Genomic DNA, 18,925 nt, shown 5'->3' with positions numbered 1-18,925 from the left:
CCAGAAGACCACAACGGGTACCACTCCTGTCAGCTAAGAACAGGAAACCGAGGCTACAATTCATACAGACTCACCAAAATTGGACATTAGAAGTTTGGAAAAACGTTTCCTGGTCTGATGAGTCTCGATTTCAGCTGTGACATTCAGATGGTAGGGTCAGAATTTGGCGTAAACAACATGAAAGCATGGATCCATCATGCCTTGTATCAACGCTTCAGGCTGCTGGTGGTGGTGTAACGGTGTGGGGGATATTTTCTTGGTACACTTTGGGCCACTTGGTACCAACTGATCATCATTTAAACGTGACAGCCTGCCTGAGTATTGTTGCTGACCATGTCCATCCCTTTATGACCACAGTGTACCCATCTTCTGATGGCTGCTTCCAGCAGGATGATGCACCATGTCACAAAGCTCAAATCATCTCAAACTGGTTTCTTGAACATGACAGTGAGTTCACTTGGCCTCCACAGTCACCAGATCTCAATCCAAGAGAGCAGGGGTCAGCAAATAAGTCTGGCATCAGGCCAGAGTTTTTTTTCAAGTCATTACATGGCGGGCCAGAACATAGTCAAATTATTTCAAATCCTTATTCAACTATGTGTAGGCCTACGTTTAGCGCAGTCAGTAGGAGCGGGATTATATGATCGATTCCAACATAACGCAGGTATATTTTTTTGCACATGCCCACAATAAAGCATGTGCTGCAGTGTGTGTGCGTCCCGCCGTTTGATTCGCCTTCGTAAACCCATGGACGCTTATTTTCATTTCCCTGAGGAAATTCAGGGGAATCCACTCACACGTTTACTGACTGCTTTTTAGATGTGTGTCAAGCATGCGAGAGACTCTTTTGAATGTCCTTTAGAACTTTTCAAAGTAAAAGCTCTCAATAAACTCGACATAAAGCATTGCTGCAAAAAACGTTCTCCTGTTATTTTGGAGGCACAATCACTTAAGAGGAAGTGATTGTGTGAGTACCTGTGGCTGTCATGACTGGGATCTATTTCAGCACCAGCCGCTATAATTAATAATAATAATTAATAATTTTTTTATTTTTCTGCTATCAAAGCAATCTGGCTGCGGGCCAGATATTATTGCTGGCGGGCCGGTTCTGGCCTGTGGGCCGCCTATTGCCGACCACTGCAATTGAGCACCTTTGGGATGTGGTGGAACCGGAGATTCACATCATGGATGTGCAGCCGACAAATCCGCAGCAACTGCGGGGGGGTCCAACCTGGCAAGTTGCAACTAGCAAGGTGTACCTGGTAAAGTGGCCAGTGAGTGTAGATCACGAGAGTGCTGGTGCTAAGCTGGGAGCTGAGAGGCGAGAGGCAGGCACAGAAGTCAGGCAGAGGGGGTTCAGAGATCCAGGCATAGTTTCCCAGGGAGAAGTCTGAGAGGGACAGAGGTAGGAGTCAGGTCCAGAGAGTGCAAAGCACTAGAAACAGGAGTTAGCCAACTGCTAAACAAATACGACAGCATAAACAAGGCTGGAGCGAGACTAACTATGTAGCTCAGTCTACAGTCTGGCATATATAAAACAGAGTAGATTGGAGATGATTAGCAGCTGGTCACTCAGCACCCACACACCAGATCCCACTCCTGTAGTCTAGAGCACAAACAGGGAGAGTGAGAAAGATTCCCAGCTAAGAGGAGGCAGAGGGCTTGACAAATGCTTTTGTTCCTGTCTCTCTAATGTAAATATTTGCAGGTTTTCTTAGTATCTTTGATATAAACCTGAAAATCTTTAGGATTTGAACTGTTTGTTGGACAGAACAAGCTATTTAAGACATCACCAAGGCTCTGGGAGCGTACTTTCTGACATTTTATAGAAAGAACGTATGTTCACTTAAGCAATAATGAAAGTAATCGTTGGTTGCAGCCTGAATAAAAAGAAATGATTGACTGTGGGATGCAGATTTTAATCAATAATTAATAACCGCTCACCACCAATACCTCATTCCTTCACAATTAAACTTCAGCACTAAACAGCCATTTTCACTAAACTGCACATATACTGTATGTATTTGTTTAGATGGCTGTAAATTTAGACCAAAAGGCAACATGAGCAACACTGCAACACATATTGTCAATCAACAGTGAACTGATCCAATTAACAACTAGTAGCCAATGCTCCTGTGGCAGAGACCTCCATAAATGCTTTTTATGTGATTATTGCCGATAAAAACACAAATATAGACTATCATCAGCCTTTAAACACCATGTAGAAAACCACATATATTGTTGTTACGGATTTAACATTTAAGGATCCTGATATACGATGTGCTGTGGATTGAAGAGCTATATCGACACGTTAATAGAGAAATGTCTATGGTGAAATGAAAACATGAAAACATGATGCTGTTGCACAACTGCTGTTGTGCTGTTACATCATAAACAGTCGTACATGTTGCAGATTTGCTGGTACCCCGATACAGCTAATTTCATTACTTTAAACAGTGCACACCTACATCAGCTATAACTAATGCATTCTAATGCAACAGCCCTGTAATAAATCCTGCTTTCATGAAGGTTATAATATTCAATTTTTGTTGAAACTGTCTTAGAGGTGTTGGTTATATTGTATTGTAATTTTGGAGGCTGTAGTTGATGGTGCTGATGAATTACACTGCATTATGATGAGCATTATAAACTTAAAGGTATTGCACAGCACAGCTGTTGTATTATGGAAAATGTAAGAGCAGCAGAATCAGCCTCTCCATACTGTACAAGGTGACTCCTTAGTAACTACGTACTGAAACGAAACAACTGTTGGCAATGTCATAGTTTTCCTAAGGGAAGCACACTGGGATGTTGTATTGATCGCCCCTTGTGGTCCTATTACTGTATGCTGGTTTTGTAAGGTATCCTTGTTGGCCTTGTGTGCTTGTCATTGTGAATGCCGGCTGACGTCATGCATGTATACTGATCAATAAGCCAAAGGCAAAGCCGGCACTCATTTCCCGGCTCTGGCCGAACTAGAAGACATTGATCTGTCAAATCCCATTCAGAGAGCCCATTCAGAGAGAGCTGAAAGCTGCTGTCAGCAGCGAAAAAGGCTATTGTATCATCACATTATAGTAATTACACAAAATAAAGCAGCCAATCGAGACTATAGCTGTATTTGCTTTTGTTAATTAAAAACAATGAAAACAGCGTATGCTTGTGAGGCTTTCAGCGAAAACCCATTAGACACATTACACACAGTAAACTTTACTATGGGTGTCCTCAGCATAAAAGCCCTGGCTGGGAAACAGGATCAATAAACATGTGATGTTTAAGCATTATTTGAATTATGTGGCCTCTTAAAATCACCATTCAAAATGTTTCCTTATTATTATTATCATAATCTCACTTGGTTTTTTTCAGTGCTTTGATTTTCTAGCAGTGTGTTGCAGACCTCATATGCAAAAGTAATTTTTAGTGAGCAGTCAGAGACACCAGATCACACTTCCTGATCAACTGTCATCACGCTCAGCATGTTGTGGTTCTTGCCTCCAGGCTCATTAGAGTCTGCTTTTCCCCTTCATTTACCATGACCTCGTGTTCCCACTGCAGGGTTTGTATTGGACTACAAACTGTGATATATTTTGGAAAGGCAAAAATGCACTGGTTCCAGGTTCTGAAATGTGAATATTTGCAGTTGTTTTTATCTCCTATAATAAATTAAATAGCTCTTGGATTGGGACTGAGAGTTGGACAAAACAAGATATGAGCTAAAACTTGAGCTTCGGGAAACTGGGCAGAATTGTTGTTGTATTATAAAAATAATCGTTGCAGCCCTAATATATTTATCAAAATTGAAACTACAGTCTAATTTTGGTCAACGGCACATTAATGAGTGTTTTAAAAACTCTATTAGTTGTTTTGTTGATATTTATTATATTGTTTGGTTCAAATTACCTGTATAAGTACAAAGGAGGTCATATGTACATGTATGTACAGATTGTAAAGATTGTGATTTGTGGTATTGGCTTCATTGCTTTCTTGCACAGAGAGTCTTCATGAAAAGATTGATACCACTCATATGTAAGATGCTGCCAGTTAGCTTATCTTAGCACAAATACTGGAAACGTGGGAAACCACAGGTAACAAAATCTGCCTACCACCTCGTAAACTCACAAATTGACACATTATATCTGAACGAAACTTTCTTGGCTAGGTGTCTTATTTTCACCATGAGGTTACCTGGCCAAGAAATAGTTTGGCACATAACAGCCAGGCTAGCTGTTTCCAGTTTTTACGCTAAGCTAAACTAACTGGCAGCTGGCTGTAGCTTAATGGACAGACATGAGTGGTATTAATAATAATAATATTATTATATCTACTTATCTAACTCTCTGTAAGACAGTGAATCGTTTTGTAGTTTTATACTGAAATATATTGCTATATAGTGATAATAAAACTTAATTTATGCAGCACATATCTTATAAAAAGACACGATAAAATGGTTATGTTATATAACAACTGAACTTTCAAGCTTGTTCAACAGAAGGGTTTTATTGCAAACTGATGTACCAGGACTTGAAACGATTGTCCTGGTGAGATGAGGATAACTATCCCACAGTTTGTCACGTGCTGAGCACGCATCCTGGATGGTAATCCTCAAAAAGGGGTTAACCCTGATCAAACACAATATAATCCAGGATTTAGACCGGCTGTCCAGAAAACATTTTCTCTCCGCTGAAAAATACAAATCTGGGCTTTACCAGGATGTCGAGCCAGCTCAGGGCTTGTAGTTTAATAGTTGTATGATCTTACAGGTTGTACAAAAATGTATCTGACTATTCAGTTCTCGTCTGTGCTGTTCGGTGGTTTTTAAGTGACATAGCTACATTCCTCTGTTGTCACTCCTGTGTAATAACAGGAACATTTTAATTGGTTATGGTTTCATTTTGTTAAACCCTTCAACCAGCTGTGTCAGTTTCCAACTTGTGTTTTAACTCTTTGATTGAATGTTTAACTTGCTCAGCCTACATGAGCTGTGACGTAACAGCAGCGGGATTACAAAACATACATCACAGCTTCAGAGTGTCTGATGTCAGATCACAAAGAGATGGATCTGCTGTGAGTTTCTTTGAAGTAAATGAGCTTCTTTTTATTTTATTTTTTTTACAGTAACCACTACAGTTTCTTTGCATTACACTGGAGTAATAGAAAGCTGTCACTAAACCAACTTTATATGACCTTAATTGTGTTGATCTAAGCATTTGTAGTGTGCTCTTATTCTGCAAAGTAACTTCTGTTTGTCTTATTTTTTTATGTAAAGCTAAGAACAGGCAAAACTGGTTGCCATCAAATGACCAAACGGAAAGTTTCAATGGCTTTGGTCCCCTTGATGATGAAAGCAAATATGGCATTTCGGCGATGTAGTGAAGATAATTACTTCCTGACGTTTTGGTCTCAGCAACATGTGTTAAGACTATACAGTGAGTTCAAATCCTTCAGCCTTCCTCTCTACCATGTAAACTCCCCAGATCACAAACTCACACACAGACATAAAAAGCTTCTGCAGCTGCTTTTGGTGCTTTCTGGAATTTTCAGGTTGGCCCTGTTGGCCAGAGATCTTACTTCCTAACTGGCTGTGTGTGTGTGTGTGTGTGTGTGTGTGTGTGTGTGAAACTGAGAGTGTATATATGTGTGTGTGTGTGGGAGGGGAGAGGGGCAGTGGGGCTTGTTTTTGGGGGCTGGAGGACGGTCGCGGCGCTCTGAAGGAGTGTTCTCCCAGCGTGGGAAAGACGCTTGTCTTTTCTCTGCCTCTCAGGGACTAAAGTAGGCCAAACAAGGGCTGAGAGGAACTAACGTCTCTCCTCCGGCTTCAACTTTCTCTGCTCGGGCTACAGAGGCAAAGCCGTCTCCCCCACCCGGGAGCTGGAACAAGGGGATTTGTAGGAGCGAAGCAGTCAGGCTGGTAGAAGTTCCTGTGCTCGAGAGGAGATGGGCAGCAGCTGAGGAGACTTTCTCCCAGCCGGGCTGAACAGCACAGAGTCGAGTAAGGCAGAAATGTATCACTCCGGCAGTGAGGAGTCAGATCTGGTAAGTTTGAGTAAACATGCTTTCTGCAACTTAAACAGTATCCGTTCACATTTTTCTGAGCCTTACTCGGAAGTACCTCTCACTCTTCATCTGTCTACCCTCTGAACAAAGAGGAAGGGCTTGGACTGCAGGAGAATGGAGATTATTAGTGCAGGATTTAAAGGGGCGTAATCATACACTTCCTATTTTTCTCTCGTTGCCTTGGCTGAAAGTTAGTGAGTGTCACACTCACGATGCACACTGTGACTCTGCTGCAGTGTGCTGCTGCTTTGAGACAAAGACATCAGTTAAGCATCTTGTCTGAATTTGCGAGCACCGCTGCGTGACCACTACTAGCTTACAGTAGGGAGCTGAGACAGTGGTTAACAAGCAGAGAGGGGGAAAGAAAGTAAACAGCCTTTATGTGCAGAGACTGGTAGAGAACACAAACCTTGGCTTTGACCTACAGTACAAGCTAAAGTTTCACCTTAGCCAAGGGCGTAAATTTCATCTTACAGTTGGGAGGGACAATAAACATAAAATTTCTTAAGCTAGATTTTTGAAGGGGACACAAATAATACTGCCAAATTATACTTGTATAGGATACTTGTACACAGAGGAAATCTTTACTACTAGTATTATTATAACGTGCCGTGATGTTACCAAATCGCCATGACTTTTTTGTACTCACTCTTTTCTCTGTCTTTCTATCTGGCCAACTACACAAAGCAATAGTTGTTTAAATATGACTTAGGTTCATAGGTTCACCATCTGTCATATTGTCCTAATTATCTGGAATCCTCCACATAAAAGTATTTTAGGTTTTGTCTGGGACAGAGGACGTCTCTTAGATATATAAATGCAGCTGATCTGCCACTTAACATCATACTGAGCAAAAGCCAACACAACGGTAGATCTACAATATTAGCCCAAGATCAGTACACACACAGGCTTATCGCTGTGTTGGTTGTAGTAAGAGATGCATCGATTGCATTTTTCCAGGCTGATTCCAATTATTTAAAAGTCTGACCTGCCGATTCTGATTCTTTCTTTTTAAGAATTATAACTGACAGCATACACAAACATGTTTGTAACTTTTCTTAGTGATTTTTATTAGGATCCCCATCAGCACCAGCATAAACATTGGCTATTCTCACTGGGCTCCATTCAGTTATGTGGTCATAATGAAACATTGACTGTTAGATAACATTCGCATTTTCACTGAAGTGAGCTGTTTTGTAGCTACACATAATATCCAACAAAAAAATAGGCCATTTAAAAATATATTTTAATTGAAAATATTTGAAAAAATACATTACCTATTATAATTTTTTTTCTACCTAATTCTCCACATTATTTTTGTGTTTACTCACAAACCACAGTAATCTGCTCAACTTGCTTTTCCCTTCAGACACACACACGCACACACCTACACCTGCCTCTCTCTCTGCCTGTATCTGTCTGCTCTGACTTTACTTGTCAGCAGTTTTTGTAGACAACTTGAGTTTGGTATTTTTTCACCCAAGATTCCGTTTTCACAGCAGCAGGTGAGCTCCCTGTGGAAGAGGCTTGTTATTAATTAACAATAGAGACACCGTGGTAGGAATGACAACAGCTGTGTTCACTGTTGCTTTGCCTGCTCCATGCTTTAAAATATCCACCGTGTCTTCTAACTTAATATAAGACAGTGTGTCTTTCTCTGTGTTTCTCTGCAGATGTAAATTGCAAGGGTTATGTCTTCTTCACTCCAGTGAAACGCTCTCTGCATGACGTGAAACGACGTGTAACGTTGATGTGCTCTGCCCCGGTCACCGGTCAGGGCCAATTAAGATGTAAAACTGCCTATTCCAGTCCCTATTCGATCGATCAGCGTATCTCTAGCTGTAGTGGGTGACTACTATCCAACAAGCTATTTGAAAAGCTGCCAAACAAACTAGCTAATGTTAGAATAGATAACATAGTGGACTCATGGAAAAATAGCCTACATAGGTTATCACAATTTTGTGTAATGATTACTTTATTAATGATTCAGCATCATCTGCATTAAAGAGAAAAAATCAGTTAATCTGATGTTCTAAGTGAATAACATAACCCTGCCAGCCCTACTGGAGTTCCACAACTACTAAAGGTGCAAACTTTCTGTCCCTCCGGAGAGTTGTGTGTGTCGGTAACGAAAAGAGGGAAAGCAGGCAGTGGACCAAACTGTGAGGCAAGGGAGGGGGGACTCAAAATGTTTCTAAACTTAAAACATACTTTTATTGCCCCATTTGCGCTTGTATTGATATTTACTACTGACGTATTATTTGACGTTATTGAAGTAAGTATATATAATTATATTATTAAATGATTTTTAGGGGGGGACAAATGTAAGGTGTGTGTCTGTGTGTGGGGGGGGGTCCTGACCCCTGACGTGTGTGTGTGTGTGTGCGCGCGCACACGCGTGTGTGTGTGTGTGTGTGTGTGTGTGTGAATGATATGGTGGTGAAAGTCCAAATATTTTCCCGTGATTGTCATCAGCCGCACCCTTGTGTAATGTGTAATCAGCCTCTAAAAGCAAGTCCGGCAACAGTAGTCAACACAGAAAACCCTATTATAAAGAAACAATGTTCAAAGTTTATTTATTTTAATGTCAGATATTTCAGCTAGACCAGAACCAGACCAGTTAAAGCCATTAAATCAGATATTATGTGCTACAGTGTGTCCATTGTGTGCGTATGCAGCAGATACTGTTGTCCATTGCTGCTTTCATACAGAGATTCTGCAATAAATGCGGCAAGAACATCCGTTAATATGCCAACATTTGCGGCATAATACCGCAACCATGTGTGCTTTCACATAGCGAATTGGCTTTCCTGAACCAGCGGTGTAGAAAAAACCCGTTACATGTAAAACAACACAGACGTGTCCCGTCTCTGTGAGCACCCATGTTCCTGGATCAGAAGCAGATCAAATTGGACCCCCCTTTCTGCCTCCGTACCTTTCATACAGCACAACGAGCCGGCATATTGGCATAATACTCCTGGAAAATAAGACGTTTCTTATTGATTTCTAGTTGTGGGTATACGAGAGAACTATCAGTCTGCTTAATCTATATGCTGTCTAATTACTCCCACACACACACACACACACACACACACACATACACACACATACACACACACACACACACACACACACACACACACACAAAGAAGCTCCTGTTTGATCTGTCTGTTCAGGAGTTGTACTTTAAAGTATTCATGGGACTGAACCCGCCAAACTCCTCACATCAAGCAGAACCTACTGTGTCTTTTTAGAGTGTGTTTAATTGCCTATGTGAGTGTCTGTATCTGTGTATAGTTAACATGGCTGATTATGAAGGGGTGTTTGGAGGGCGAAACACTATGTTTAACGTGCAGTAATTGTAACACATTTGACGAGAAATGAGACATTTATATTTACTTTTGGTTAATGGGGTTCGTTGACCTCATTGCTGATGTGAATCATAGCACTCCTCCCAACATCAACATACCGTAAAACATTGATTAATAGCCCGGGCTTTTATTTGCTAAAATCACTGATTTTACCCTGCCTTTATTTGGGACAGGCGTCCATATGTGACAGGCCTTTAATTCCTCTTGCACAAAACTGAAATAGGCTACTATGAAACAGTTTATTTATTTCAAAGAGAATATTACTTGTATAAAAATTACCCAATAATATCAAATACACGTCAGTAATTTGTTCTAGCTCCAACAGACAGCTTATGCGCTTTTATTTTGAAGGCAGCAACTTAACTAAAACAACAACAGGGTTCAGGATGTGAGAATTGTGGCAGAAGTTAGCAGACAGAGAGCAATGCTCTTCACATGACAGGATTCACAACTTGGATTAATTTTTAAGAAAAGCTGTTTTGATTCTTTTGATCGGTGGACCCTTACAGAGTAATGGAATATAAATAATGTTAATCAAGGAACTGACACATTCTGACTTAACGAGCGCTTCAAAGGTAACGTGAGTCGCCACTTTTTTCCTCTTTTCATCTCTTGTACCATGCATGTTACACCGGTAAATCTATAAGAATTAGAGTTTGGGGCTCGTTTCCTTTAAATGAACTGAACGATTGAATTGTGGAGAATCTAACGATGTGTAGCATGTCCATACTGACATAGGCTATAGATCATACGTTTAAACATTAATAGGCTATTTGTATTACCAATGTAAGCAGCTTAAGCAGGCGACCCCACAGAGTTTAAGGGGTTTTATACATTAAAAGAACTTCTATAAAAAACAGACCAGGTGTTTAATGGGGACCTGCATTTATTTGTCAAAATGTGTTCCCACACCAGCCCAGTAAACGGGGTAGGCGGCTATTTGGGACTCTGCTATTAATTGAAGTTTTACGGTAAGTCTAATCAGCACGAATGTTTGCAAACACCTGTGTAGGTCTGCAGTGTGATGTGTGTGATGTGTGTGATGGTACATTACATGAAAAGGTGATTAGACCTGAGATAATGAGACACATCATAGTGAATAATTAAATAATTTTACTAAAATTTATCTGAAACTATTTTGATTATTAATTGTGTCATTCTTCTTAAAGCAAAAATGTAAAATTTTCACTGATACCAGTTTTTCTGAGATTATTGATTATTTTGTTCGTAATATATGATAATAAACTGAATATTTTAGGGGTTTGGACTGAACTGAATAATCTTTTTTTTTAGACTTTTTTTTCTGACATTTGTATATCAACATATTTATCATCACTGAAAAGAGTCATTAGTTGCAGCCCTCCCGACCAAAGCTCACTTCAACAACAAACACATGTTTTATCATCAGTGAGGGATTAAGCCTTGATAGTTTAACAATCAAACACATAAAGGCCAAATTAAACATTCTGATTATGTTACACAGCTGACCTATTCATGAAAAATACAAGTGGAGAATATTAGTGCAAAAAACTTTTAAAATAACGAAAACAGGTGCTGTCCAGTACAAATCACGCATGTCCAAATGTGATTATTTAAAATCTTTCAAATTAAGTAGCAGGTGAATTGGGTAAAACATTTAAATAATAGATATTACTATAAAATTTCCTAGTTTATTACTTACATTTAGACAAAAAAAAAATTGTATTACAGGTTTTCAGAAATATTTAAATATGCAAATGAGGCAGTATCTAATGAAATATGTGCTAATTTTCAAGAACTGAAATCTGAACGCTGGATTAAGTCAGGTTCAGAATTATTGTTTTATTTTGTTGAAACATTATACTCAAATGTTTGTACAGAGGGGATTTTGGATATCTCTTTTTATTATTTCATAAATAAACAAATTCACAGACATAAAAAAACAATTTTTGAGCTGTTTTCGTATAAGGATAAGTATTGTGAAAATCTACACATTTCCATTGAAAATCTATATTTGCTCTGTAAATATAGATTTTTCAAATCCTTAAGAACACCAAACACAATACATCTCAAACACATTAAAACTGATAACTGCATAACAGCATGTCTGAACAGATACAGTTGCACACACAAAACACACACCGACAGTCCCCCGCAGAAAGCTAAACCAGGAAGTGTCACGTGACGCATCCAAACTAATTATGTTGTCAGAAATCGATGCTAACCGATCAGATTTCACACTTAGCTTAAATCCCCATCTGTACTTTCACAATTCGTTGCTGGTACAAAGGAAATTACCATATTTGGATCCGACAGCTTTGTGTAGGAGAAAGCTTTCCAGTGCTACCAGGGATCATATGGTGCAGACAACGACAGTGGCAGGAGATGTTGCAGTAGAATGCTAACTTTGAGGAGAAAGCTACAGACGCAGAGAGACAAACTGTATTAAAATAAACTAAGCACCAAGGTCCACTTAGTATATTTGGAGTTTAATGTAGACAAAGAATCTAATCATTAACGGTTAACATAGTTGACCTTTTGTGGGCTTGCTTTAGAGCGAGGGCTTTTTTTGTTTTAGTTATGACTTAAATCTGGGAAATCCCCGTGCCTCTTTGGCAACAAGATACATTTAGCATAAATAACAATTTTACCCACGAATTGGGTATCATTATTAAAATAAGTGAAATGAAATCATTGTACTGGAGCACTGTCCTGTTTGTAGGGTGGGATGTTTTGCTCCACTGAAGATGGTTAGCAGCTCGATCTGCTCTTTGAGCCAGTTCTCATCAATCATCCACAGCTGGTTTCATACACCAGGAAACTGCCAGAATATTGATGACGCAAGCACAAAATAGCAGCACCGAGCCGCCCCTGGCCTCTCCTACTGTGTCCCCTTGATCAGCCATCATCCTATTATGGTGCTGTGTTTCCACAGAGGGATCTGAGAGGAAAGATCTAGATAAACGAGATCTTGCTGTGAGGCGATTCACTCTTGATGAGGGCATTGCTCCTCAACGGATTAGCACATCATTTGTAGTTGAAGGGGTCCCGTCACCCTGCAGTTTTCTTGCCATAATGTTGCAGGGTATCTGTAAGGTGCAGCAACAGTGAAGCACTTCATTTGTAAGTCACATAGTCAGAACAGCTGATCACAAATCAGCACCTAAAAATGTTTATTCAGTATCAATACTTTTAGACGAAAGTGTCTAGGTTGGGCCACCTCTTCAGTCCAGTCTGAAATATCTCAACAACTATCAAATGGATTCCCATGAAATTGGGTTCAGACATTGATGTTCCTTTAGTGGGTGAATCCTGTTGACTTTGGTGATCCCCTGACCTTTCCTCTAGCACCACCAGCAGGTGGACATTTTCGTTTTTTAGTAAAACATTTCAACAACTGTTGGATGGATTACCATGATTTTGGTAGATCTCCATGGTAAAAGAAAAAAACTAGCAAGATCATCAGGTTGACATTTTAATTTGTCAGATACTTTCGTTAATGACCAAATATCTAAACTAACAACATTCCCATCAGCCTCAACTGTACTTGGTGTTTAGTGCCAATTGACCCTTCACTAAGCCACGCCCCCCTTAGTTACTTTTGATAAGTCCCACAAACTGTCGGACCTGTCAGACTTTTATCACAGTGCTGCCACTGTCTATTACTACTCTCCCTGGAGAAATATTGTCTAATTTTTGGAAAAGGCAATCTCAGAAAGGACAGTTGTGCAGTTTCATTACACATTTGAGAGTTGTATTCAGGCTGTCAAACTGACCTGAAACAAATAAAGACAGAAGCTAAAGCCTACCGATCAGAGTAAAAGTAAACCACCGCATTAACAGTAGGTACTGTTACTATTACAAGTGCCCCAGGAACAGCGTTTGAGCATATCTCGGAAAATACAGCAAAAAACGCTAGAAAACGACTCATTTTGCATATGAGTCAATGGAGCGCAGTCATGAAAGTGTCTGACCTCAGTTAGAGTGAGTCCTATACTGCTCTATGATTGGTCAGCTGCGTATTCAGGGGTCAATTTGCAAATGCTAGCATGATATACGCTAATCTTAAATGGTGAAAGTGGGCACCATTATATCTGCTAAACATCGGCGTGTTAGCATTGTTATTGTGAGAATGTTAGCATGCTGACATTAGCATGTAGCTCAAAGGCACAGCTGTGCGGATCTAGTTGTGAGGGTTGCGAATTGCAACCAGTGACTCGGTCTCCGCTCACTACTCTCTTTTACGCGCAGGAGATGCTATGGTGGCTGACATGCTCTTGTGCTAAATAATGTGTGGCCCTCCATTTCTCCCAATTTCATTTCTCTTCTTCTAAAAAACCAGACTACTGCTGCTGCTACAACTGCTACTACTACCACCTCTTCTTCTTCTTCCTTCTTGCTTCCTTCTTCTTCCTTCTTATTTATACGTATTCGACGTAGTGACGAAACGCACTCTGTAGAGCAGTTTGTCCGTTTGGGCTGCTGTAGAAACATAGCGGCGTTACATGTTCTAAGTTCTAAGGTAATAAAAACATATACACCCCTGAAAACATTACACACTGAACCTTTAAGGAATATTACAAGAATCTCGAATTGTAATAAATGTGTAGTCTTGGACATTTCTTCTACTGTATTTGGAGGAATAATATATTTCATTAGCAGTACATTACAGTAGTTAATTGTTAGTTAGCTATTCGTTGGTGATTTGGTGGAGTTTTGACATGCTGAAGGTGTGAGTCATGTGATGTAGCTCTGATTCTTTCTGGTTTCTGAAATGTATTTGCTGTCCCCTAACTTTGAGCAGTGAACATTTTTGGGAGTTGGATTGCTGGTCAGACAAAACAAGCAATTTAAAACCTTGGGCTCTTTGTGTTGAGCATTTTTTGTGGTATTTTTTTTTACTGAACAAGTAACTAATTATAAAAAGGTTATCAACAAAGAATTGTAATTTATCCATAATAAGTAGATGTTTTTCTCTCTGATAAGTCTTTTTAAGAATGAAGTTTTTTTCCTTATTACAATTTAGTTACACTTTAGTATTGTATCTATGTTAAGATCATACTCTGCATAATAATAGATGTGTGTGCACAAAAATATAATATGAAAACATGCTGAAAAGGTATATCTAGTTTTAAGCCCTCTTGCCATGTGGCTGGTTTTTACGTTTTTAGTTAGCTGCTCTGCACTCTGGGCTCTTGTGATTGACAGCCAGTGAGTCAATCACATCGATGGGATGATGCACTTATCTAATGCACTGGCACGTGGAATGCTGGGTAAACACTTTTTTCATAGGCCCGTCAGTGTCACCTTGACGTCCTTGCGGCCAATCCCTCTTTTACCACGACAGAGGGATCATTCCTCCTCCCCCCCTCTTCTATCGCTCTCCTAATTTCTCCCTCACACACACTTTCTTTTTCTTTCACAGATCTACTGCCAATGTGTTTATCTTTCACATTCTTGCTCACTTGGCATTCATTCCCCGGTTCTGTGTTTGATATTAGCATCCACCCCTTGTAGCAGTCACACATCTCTCACTCTTGGCTGTCATGTCTGCTCTCATTGTCTCTTTTTGACGAAAGAGACGCTGTTTGTAGACCGATGATTTAATTGACTTTGTGTTGCACTGAGTGAAGTGGCAGTGATGGACAGATGGCTGGGGAAAGGGGCTTTGGTTCCAGCCAAGAATGAGTAATGCCAAGCCTGAAACTGCTAGCACACTCGTCAGCCTATTGTCAGCCCCCTGCACTCAGCTACAGTCATCCAGCCAGAAGTGAACATGACTTGGCACGAGCAGTAATCTTCATTCTTCAATCATGATGCATGATGTGAGGTAGACTGTGCAGCCTGACCACATTGCCCCATTTGATTCACTGCTGATGTTTGTCTGAATTTTGTCTGTTTTGCTCATTTTGATAGTAGGTCTGAAATTTACCTAGTCTTAGAGTTCAGATACACGTCAACGTTGGGATTTAAAAATAAGGGAAATAATAAGGGAAATAATAAGGGAAATCCCCAGCGCACTGACAAATTGAATTAATATCATAAGCCATTTAGTAGAATGTTAATATATTACTTATAGTTACGATATTCATTATAATTTCATATGTAGTTTAACACCAGGCCACTATATTAATTCCAAATACAGCAGTTTCTTTTATGTGGGTTGTTATATTCATTAAATCCTTGTGCAAGAAGCACAGTCTACATTTGTCTCTAATTTATTAATATTAAGTACTAACTTGCCAATAATCATAACGTAAAGTCTTTACTCGCATATCGTAAATAATGTTTTTGTATCACACATTTATTTTTAGGGCAATATGTGAGTGAAATACTCTATATAGTAATGGATCACACATCTTGAACACCTCATGCTGCTGTTCTTCTTCTGCTTCTTGTTTTATTGACTTGTGCCTTTGACATCCCGTCACTGTTACAACCAATGTTACTGTCACCTGCTTTACCGGAATCAGAATCAGCTTTATTGCCAGGTATGTGTACACATACGCGGAATTTGAAGGGAGCGTAGCAAACATTTAAATTTTGTTTTATTTTTTAGAAAAGTTAAAAGTACGGGCGCTTTTATAGAAAAATATTTAAACAGGAGGATATTGGGATAGAACGGTATAACTTGAATCCCATTCTGCTAGGCTTTCATATTACAGGATCATGACACGTGTCATTATATCACCGTTCAGTTCAACTCAGTTTTATTTATTATATTTTAGCAGGTAGAAACCTTGAGCCGAACCTAGACTCAGGGTGGGCAGCCATATCTCAACTGGTTGGGAAAAGAGGGAGAGCGACACAGTAGCCCAACAATAGTACAATACTACAATAGTAATGGTAATGGTACAGATGTAAATGAATAACAGTACTAATCTCTTAGCTAGCCATGACATACTTTTCTAGAATTAAGGAAAGTTAATAATCTGCCAGTAAATGGCATTTATTGGTTATGTGCATGGTACTGCACATGTACTGGGACACTTTAAGCATAATGCTAACATGCTCACAATGGTGGCATGTTTATGTTGAGCAGGTATAATGCTTACTGTTAGCATGCTAACATTTTACAAAAGAGCACAAGTACAGCTGAGGCTCACGGGAATGTCATTAGAGTTGGTCATAAATTTGACCTAATAAAAGCGCTAGATGAAAAAATAAGTGGACTTCATAGTAGTTATAATTCATCCTAAGTTGTGAAGACATTTAATTTAGAAACGTAAATTTTAACCTCGTGGTGGCTCAAGGTGAATAGTCAAGGATCACCAAAATCATTAGGATTCATCCTCTGGGGACCATGAATATCTGTACAAGATTTCTCGACGGTTTGTTTGTTTTCTGCCTGTGTGTCTAAAAAGCTTTTCAACACATAACAAATATTTGCATTTGAAGAGGATGGTATCAGTGTCCCAGGGATAGATGAGCCGTGTCGACGGGACCCTCAGTACTATCAGAAAATGTATTTGACAAAAACAGCAGTTCAATAGATTTTTTTTAACTCCTATTGTTGTTTTTCACATCTCTGATTAAAATGTTGAGATGAATCTACAATTTCCATCACGGTTTGGGAGATTTAACTAGGAAGTGTATGATGCCGTGGAGCAGTTCAGTTAGCTGTTAGCTACCTGAGCCTTGTTATTTTCTTTTGTGGTTTTGTTTTGGTACATCTGTACTGCAGTTGCTAATTGAACTGTAACCATTTGTGTACAGACAAAACTCTACTGGATTACTTTTGATACTCAGAAGTTTTAATTTGATTGTTTTGTGGCAACATTAGGAGTTAGAAGATACACCTTTATATGTGATTCTTAAGTTTGACCGTTCATTCTTGACCTTGGAAACAACAGTTACTTTTTGGGGCTTTGGTATAACACAGTTCTTATCAACAAGTTTGAAGTTTCCATTATGAACCAAAAATATTAGCATTATGGACATTTATCAGCTACTAAGAGAAACTACTAACACTGGAAAAAGTAAATTAAGCTGATTGTGTATTTCAGAATGAAATAGTTACACAACAACGGATGTGATTTGTTTTTGTTTTTTTAATTAAAATGCATCAGTCACAAGTTCTAGGGATTATTGGGTAAAGCAACAGATGCACGTAACCGCCCTCCCCTTCTTATACAAAACAGAGGCAAGAAGGCCAAAGCCATTGGGAATTCTGAGAGAGACGGGAGATGAGAGCAGAAGTGGGGTCAGCGTGGGATGGGAAGGAATGGAAAAAGATTGAAAAGCCTTTTATTTTGTACATGACAGCTCTCCATTTTTATAGTGGATGGAGAATAACTCTTAAAGTGGCTGGTCATCAGATCATGAAGATTCCCTCGTACAACGGCTTCATCCGCTGTAAGTGATTCTATCAAATTCAGGAGGCAGCAGTGACCGGCTCACACCCATTTCTCTGTGTGGTAATACCCTCAGTGATTTGTGATGTAATGTAATGATCACCGTGCCACTGCTGCATGTAGAGGTCATTGGTGGTCTTAAAGCAATGACATCTGTCCAAATCAATCAATAAGAGCGGTATAAAGACCACAGGACCATTGCCCTTTCGATTGCCCCCTTCATCTCTCTTTCTCTGACCAATGCATGAAGACGGCCAACACAATTGTCGGTTCTGCCTCCCAAGACTGCCAGCGCAGATTTGCAGCCCAGTTTCCTTAGGAAGTAGGATTTAACTATTTTGCAGGACATGATTTAGCTCCATTGACGTGCAGAGGTCGTGGTGATGTATGGGACCATGACACTCCAACGCCTTAACGCTGTAATGCTTTGGAATAATATTCATTAACCAAGTCAGTTTAGTCGCCTAACATTGATCTTACTTTACTTTTCATTCCCAGATAACGTAAGTGTTGATGAACAAGATTAAGAGTCTACCACTTAGCTAATTAGCACGAATCAAAAAGTGCTTTGCATGTATTTGGTCACAAACCGAAGTGGACAAATTAAAATGTTGAGATGATGATAGAATCAGTCAATGGAACTCATTTATTAAATTTCATGGCAATCCATCCAGACGTTTGTTGAGATATTTCACAAATATCAAGCTCATACAGGTGCTGGTCATATAATTAGAATATCATCAAAAAGTTGGTTTATTTCCATTCAAAAAGTGAAACTTGTATAATGTATACATTCATTCCACACAGACTGATATATTTCAAGTGTTCATTCCTTTTAATTTTGATGATTATAACTGACAACTAATGAAAACCCTAAAATCAGTATCTCAGAAAATTTGAATATTGTGAAAAGGTTCAATATTGAAGACACCTGGTGCCACACTCTAATCAGCTAATTAACTCAAAACACCTGCAAAGGCCTTTAAATGGTCTCTCAGTCTAGTTCTGTAGGCTACACAATCATGGGGAAGACTGCTGACTTGACAGCTGTCCAAAAGACGACCATTGACACCTTGCACAAGGAGGGCAAGACACAAAAGGTCATTGCTAAAGAGGCTGGCTGTTCACAGAGCTCTGTGTCCAAGCACATTAATAGAGAGGCGAAGG

General features: G+C 39.5%; 1 protein-coding gene across 3 annotated transcripts in view; it reads left to right on the top strand.

Moving 5' to 3' along the window:
* Positions 1-18,925, top strand: part of cacnb2a (calcium channel, voltage-dependent, beta 2a) — an 85,527-nt gene that overhangs the window by 33,709 nt on the left and 32,893 nt on the right. The window contains exon 3 of one of the 3 annotated variants that reach the window (XM_046045045.1): positions 5,841-6,033. The exons of the other annotated variants lie outside the window; for them this stretch is intronic. Within the exon in view, the coding sequence (XP_045901001.1) occupies positions 6,001-6,033 (33 nt within the window). The 5' untranslated portion in view covers positions 5,841-6,000. The remainder of the gene's footprint in view (positions 1-5,840; positions 6,034-18,925) is intronic. 3 annotated transcript variants of the gene reach the window in all.

This window comes from Micropterus dolomieu, linkage group LG01, assembly GCF_021292245.1.
Source record: "Micropterus dolomieu isolate WLL.071019.BEF.003 ecotype Adirondacks linkage group LG01, ASM2129224v1, whole genome shotgun sequence".
NCBI classification, from domain to species: domain Eukaryota; kingdom Metazoa; phylum Chordata; class Actinopteri; order Centrarchiformes; family Centrarchidae; genus Micropterus; species Micropterus dolomieu.
The sequence above is the reverse complement of the archived record's forward strand: the minus strand, read 5'-3'. Positions and strand labels throughout refer to the sequence as shown.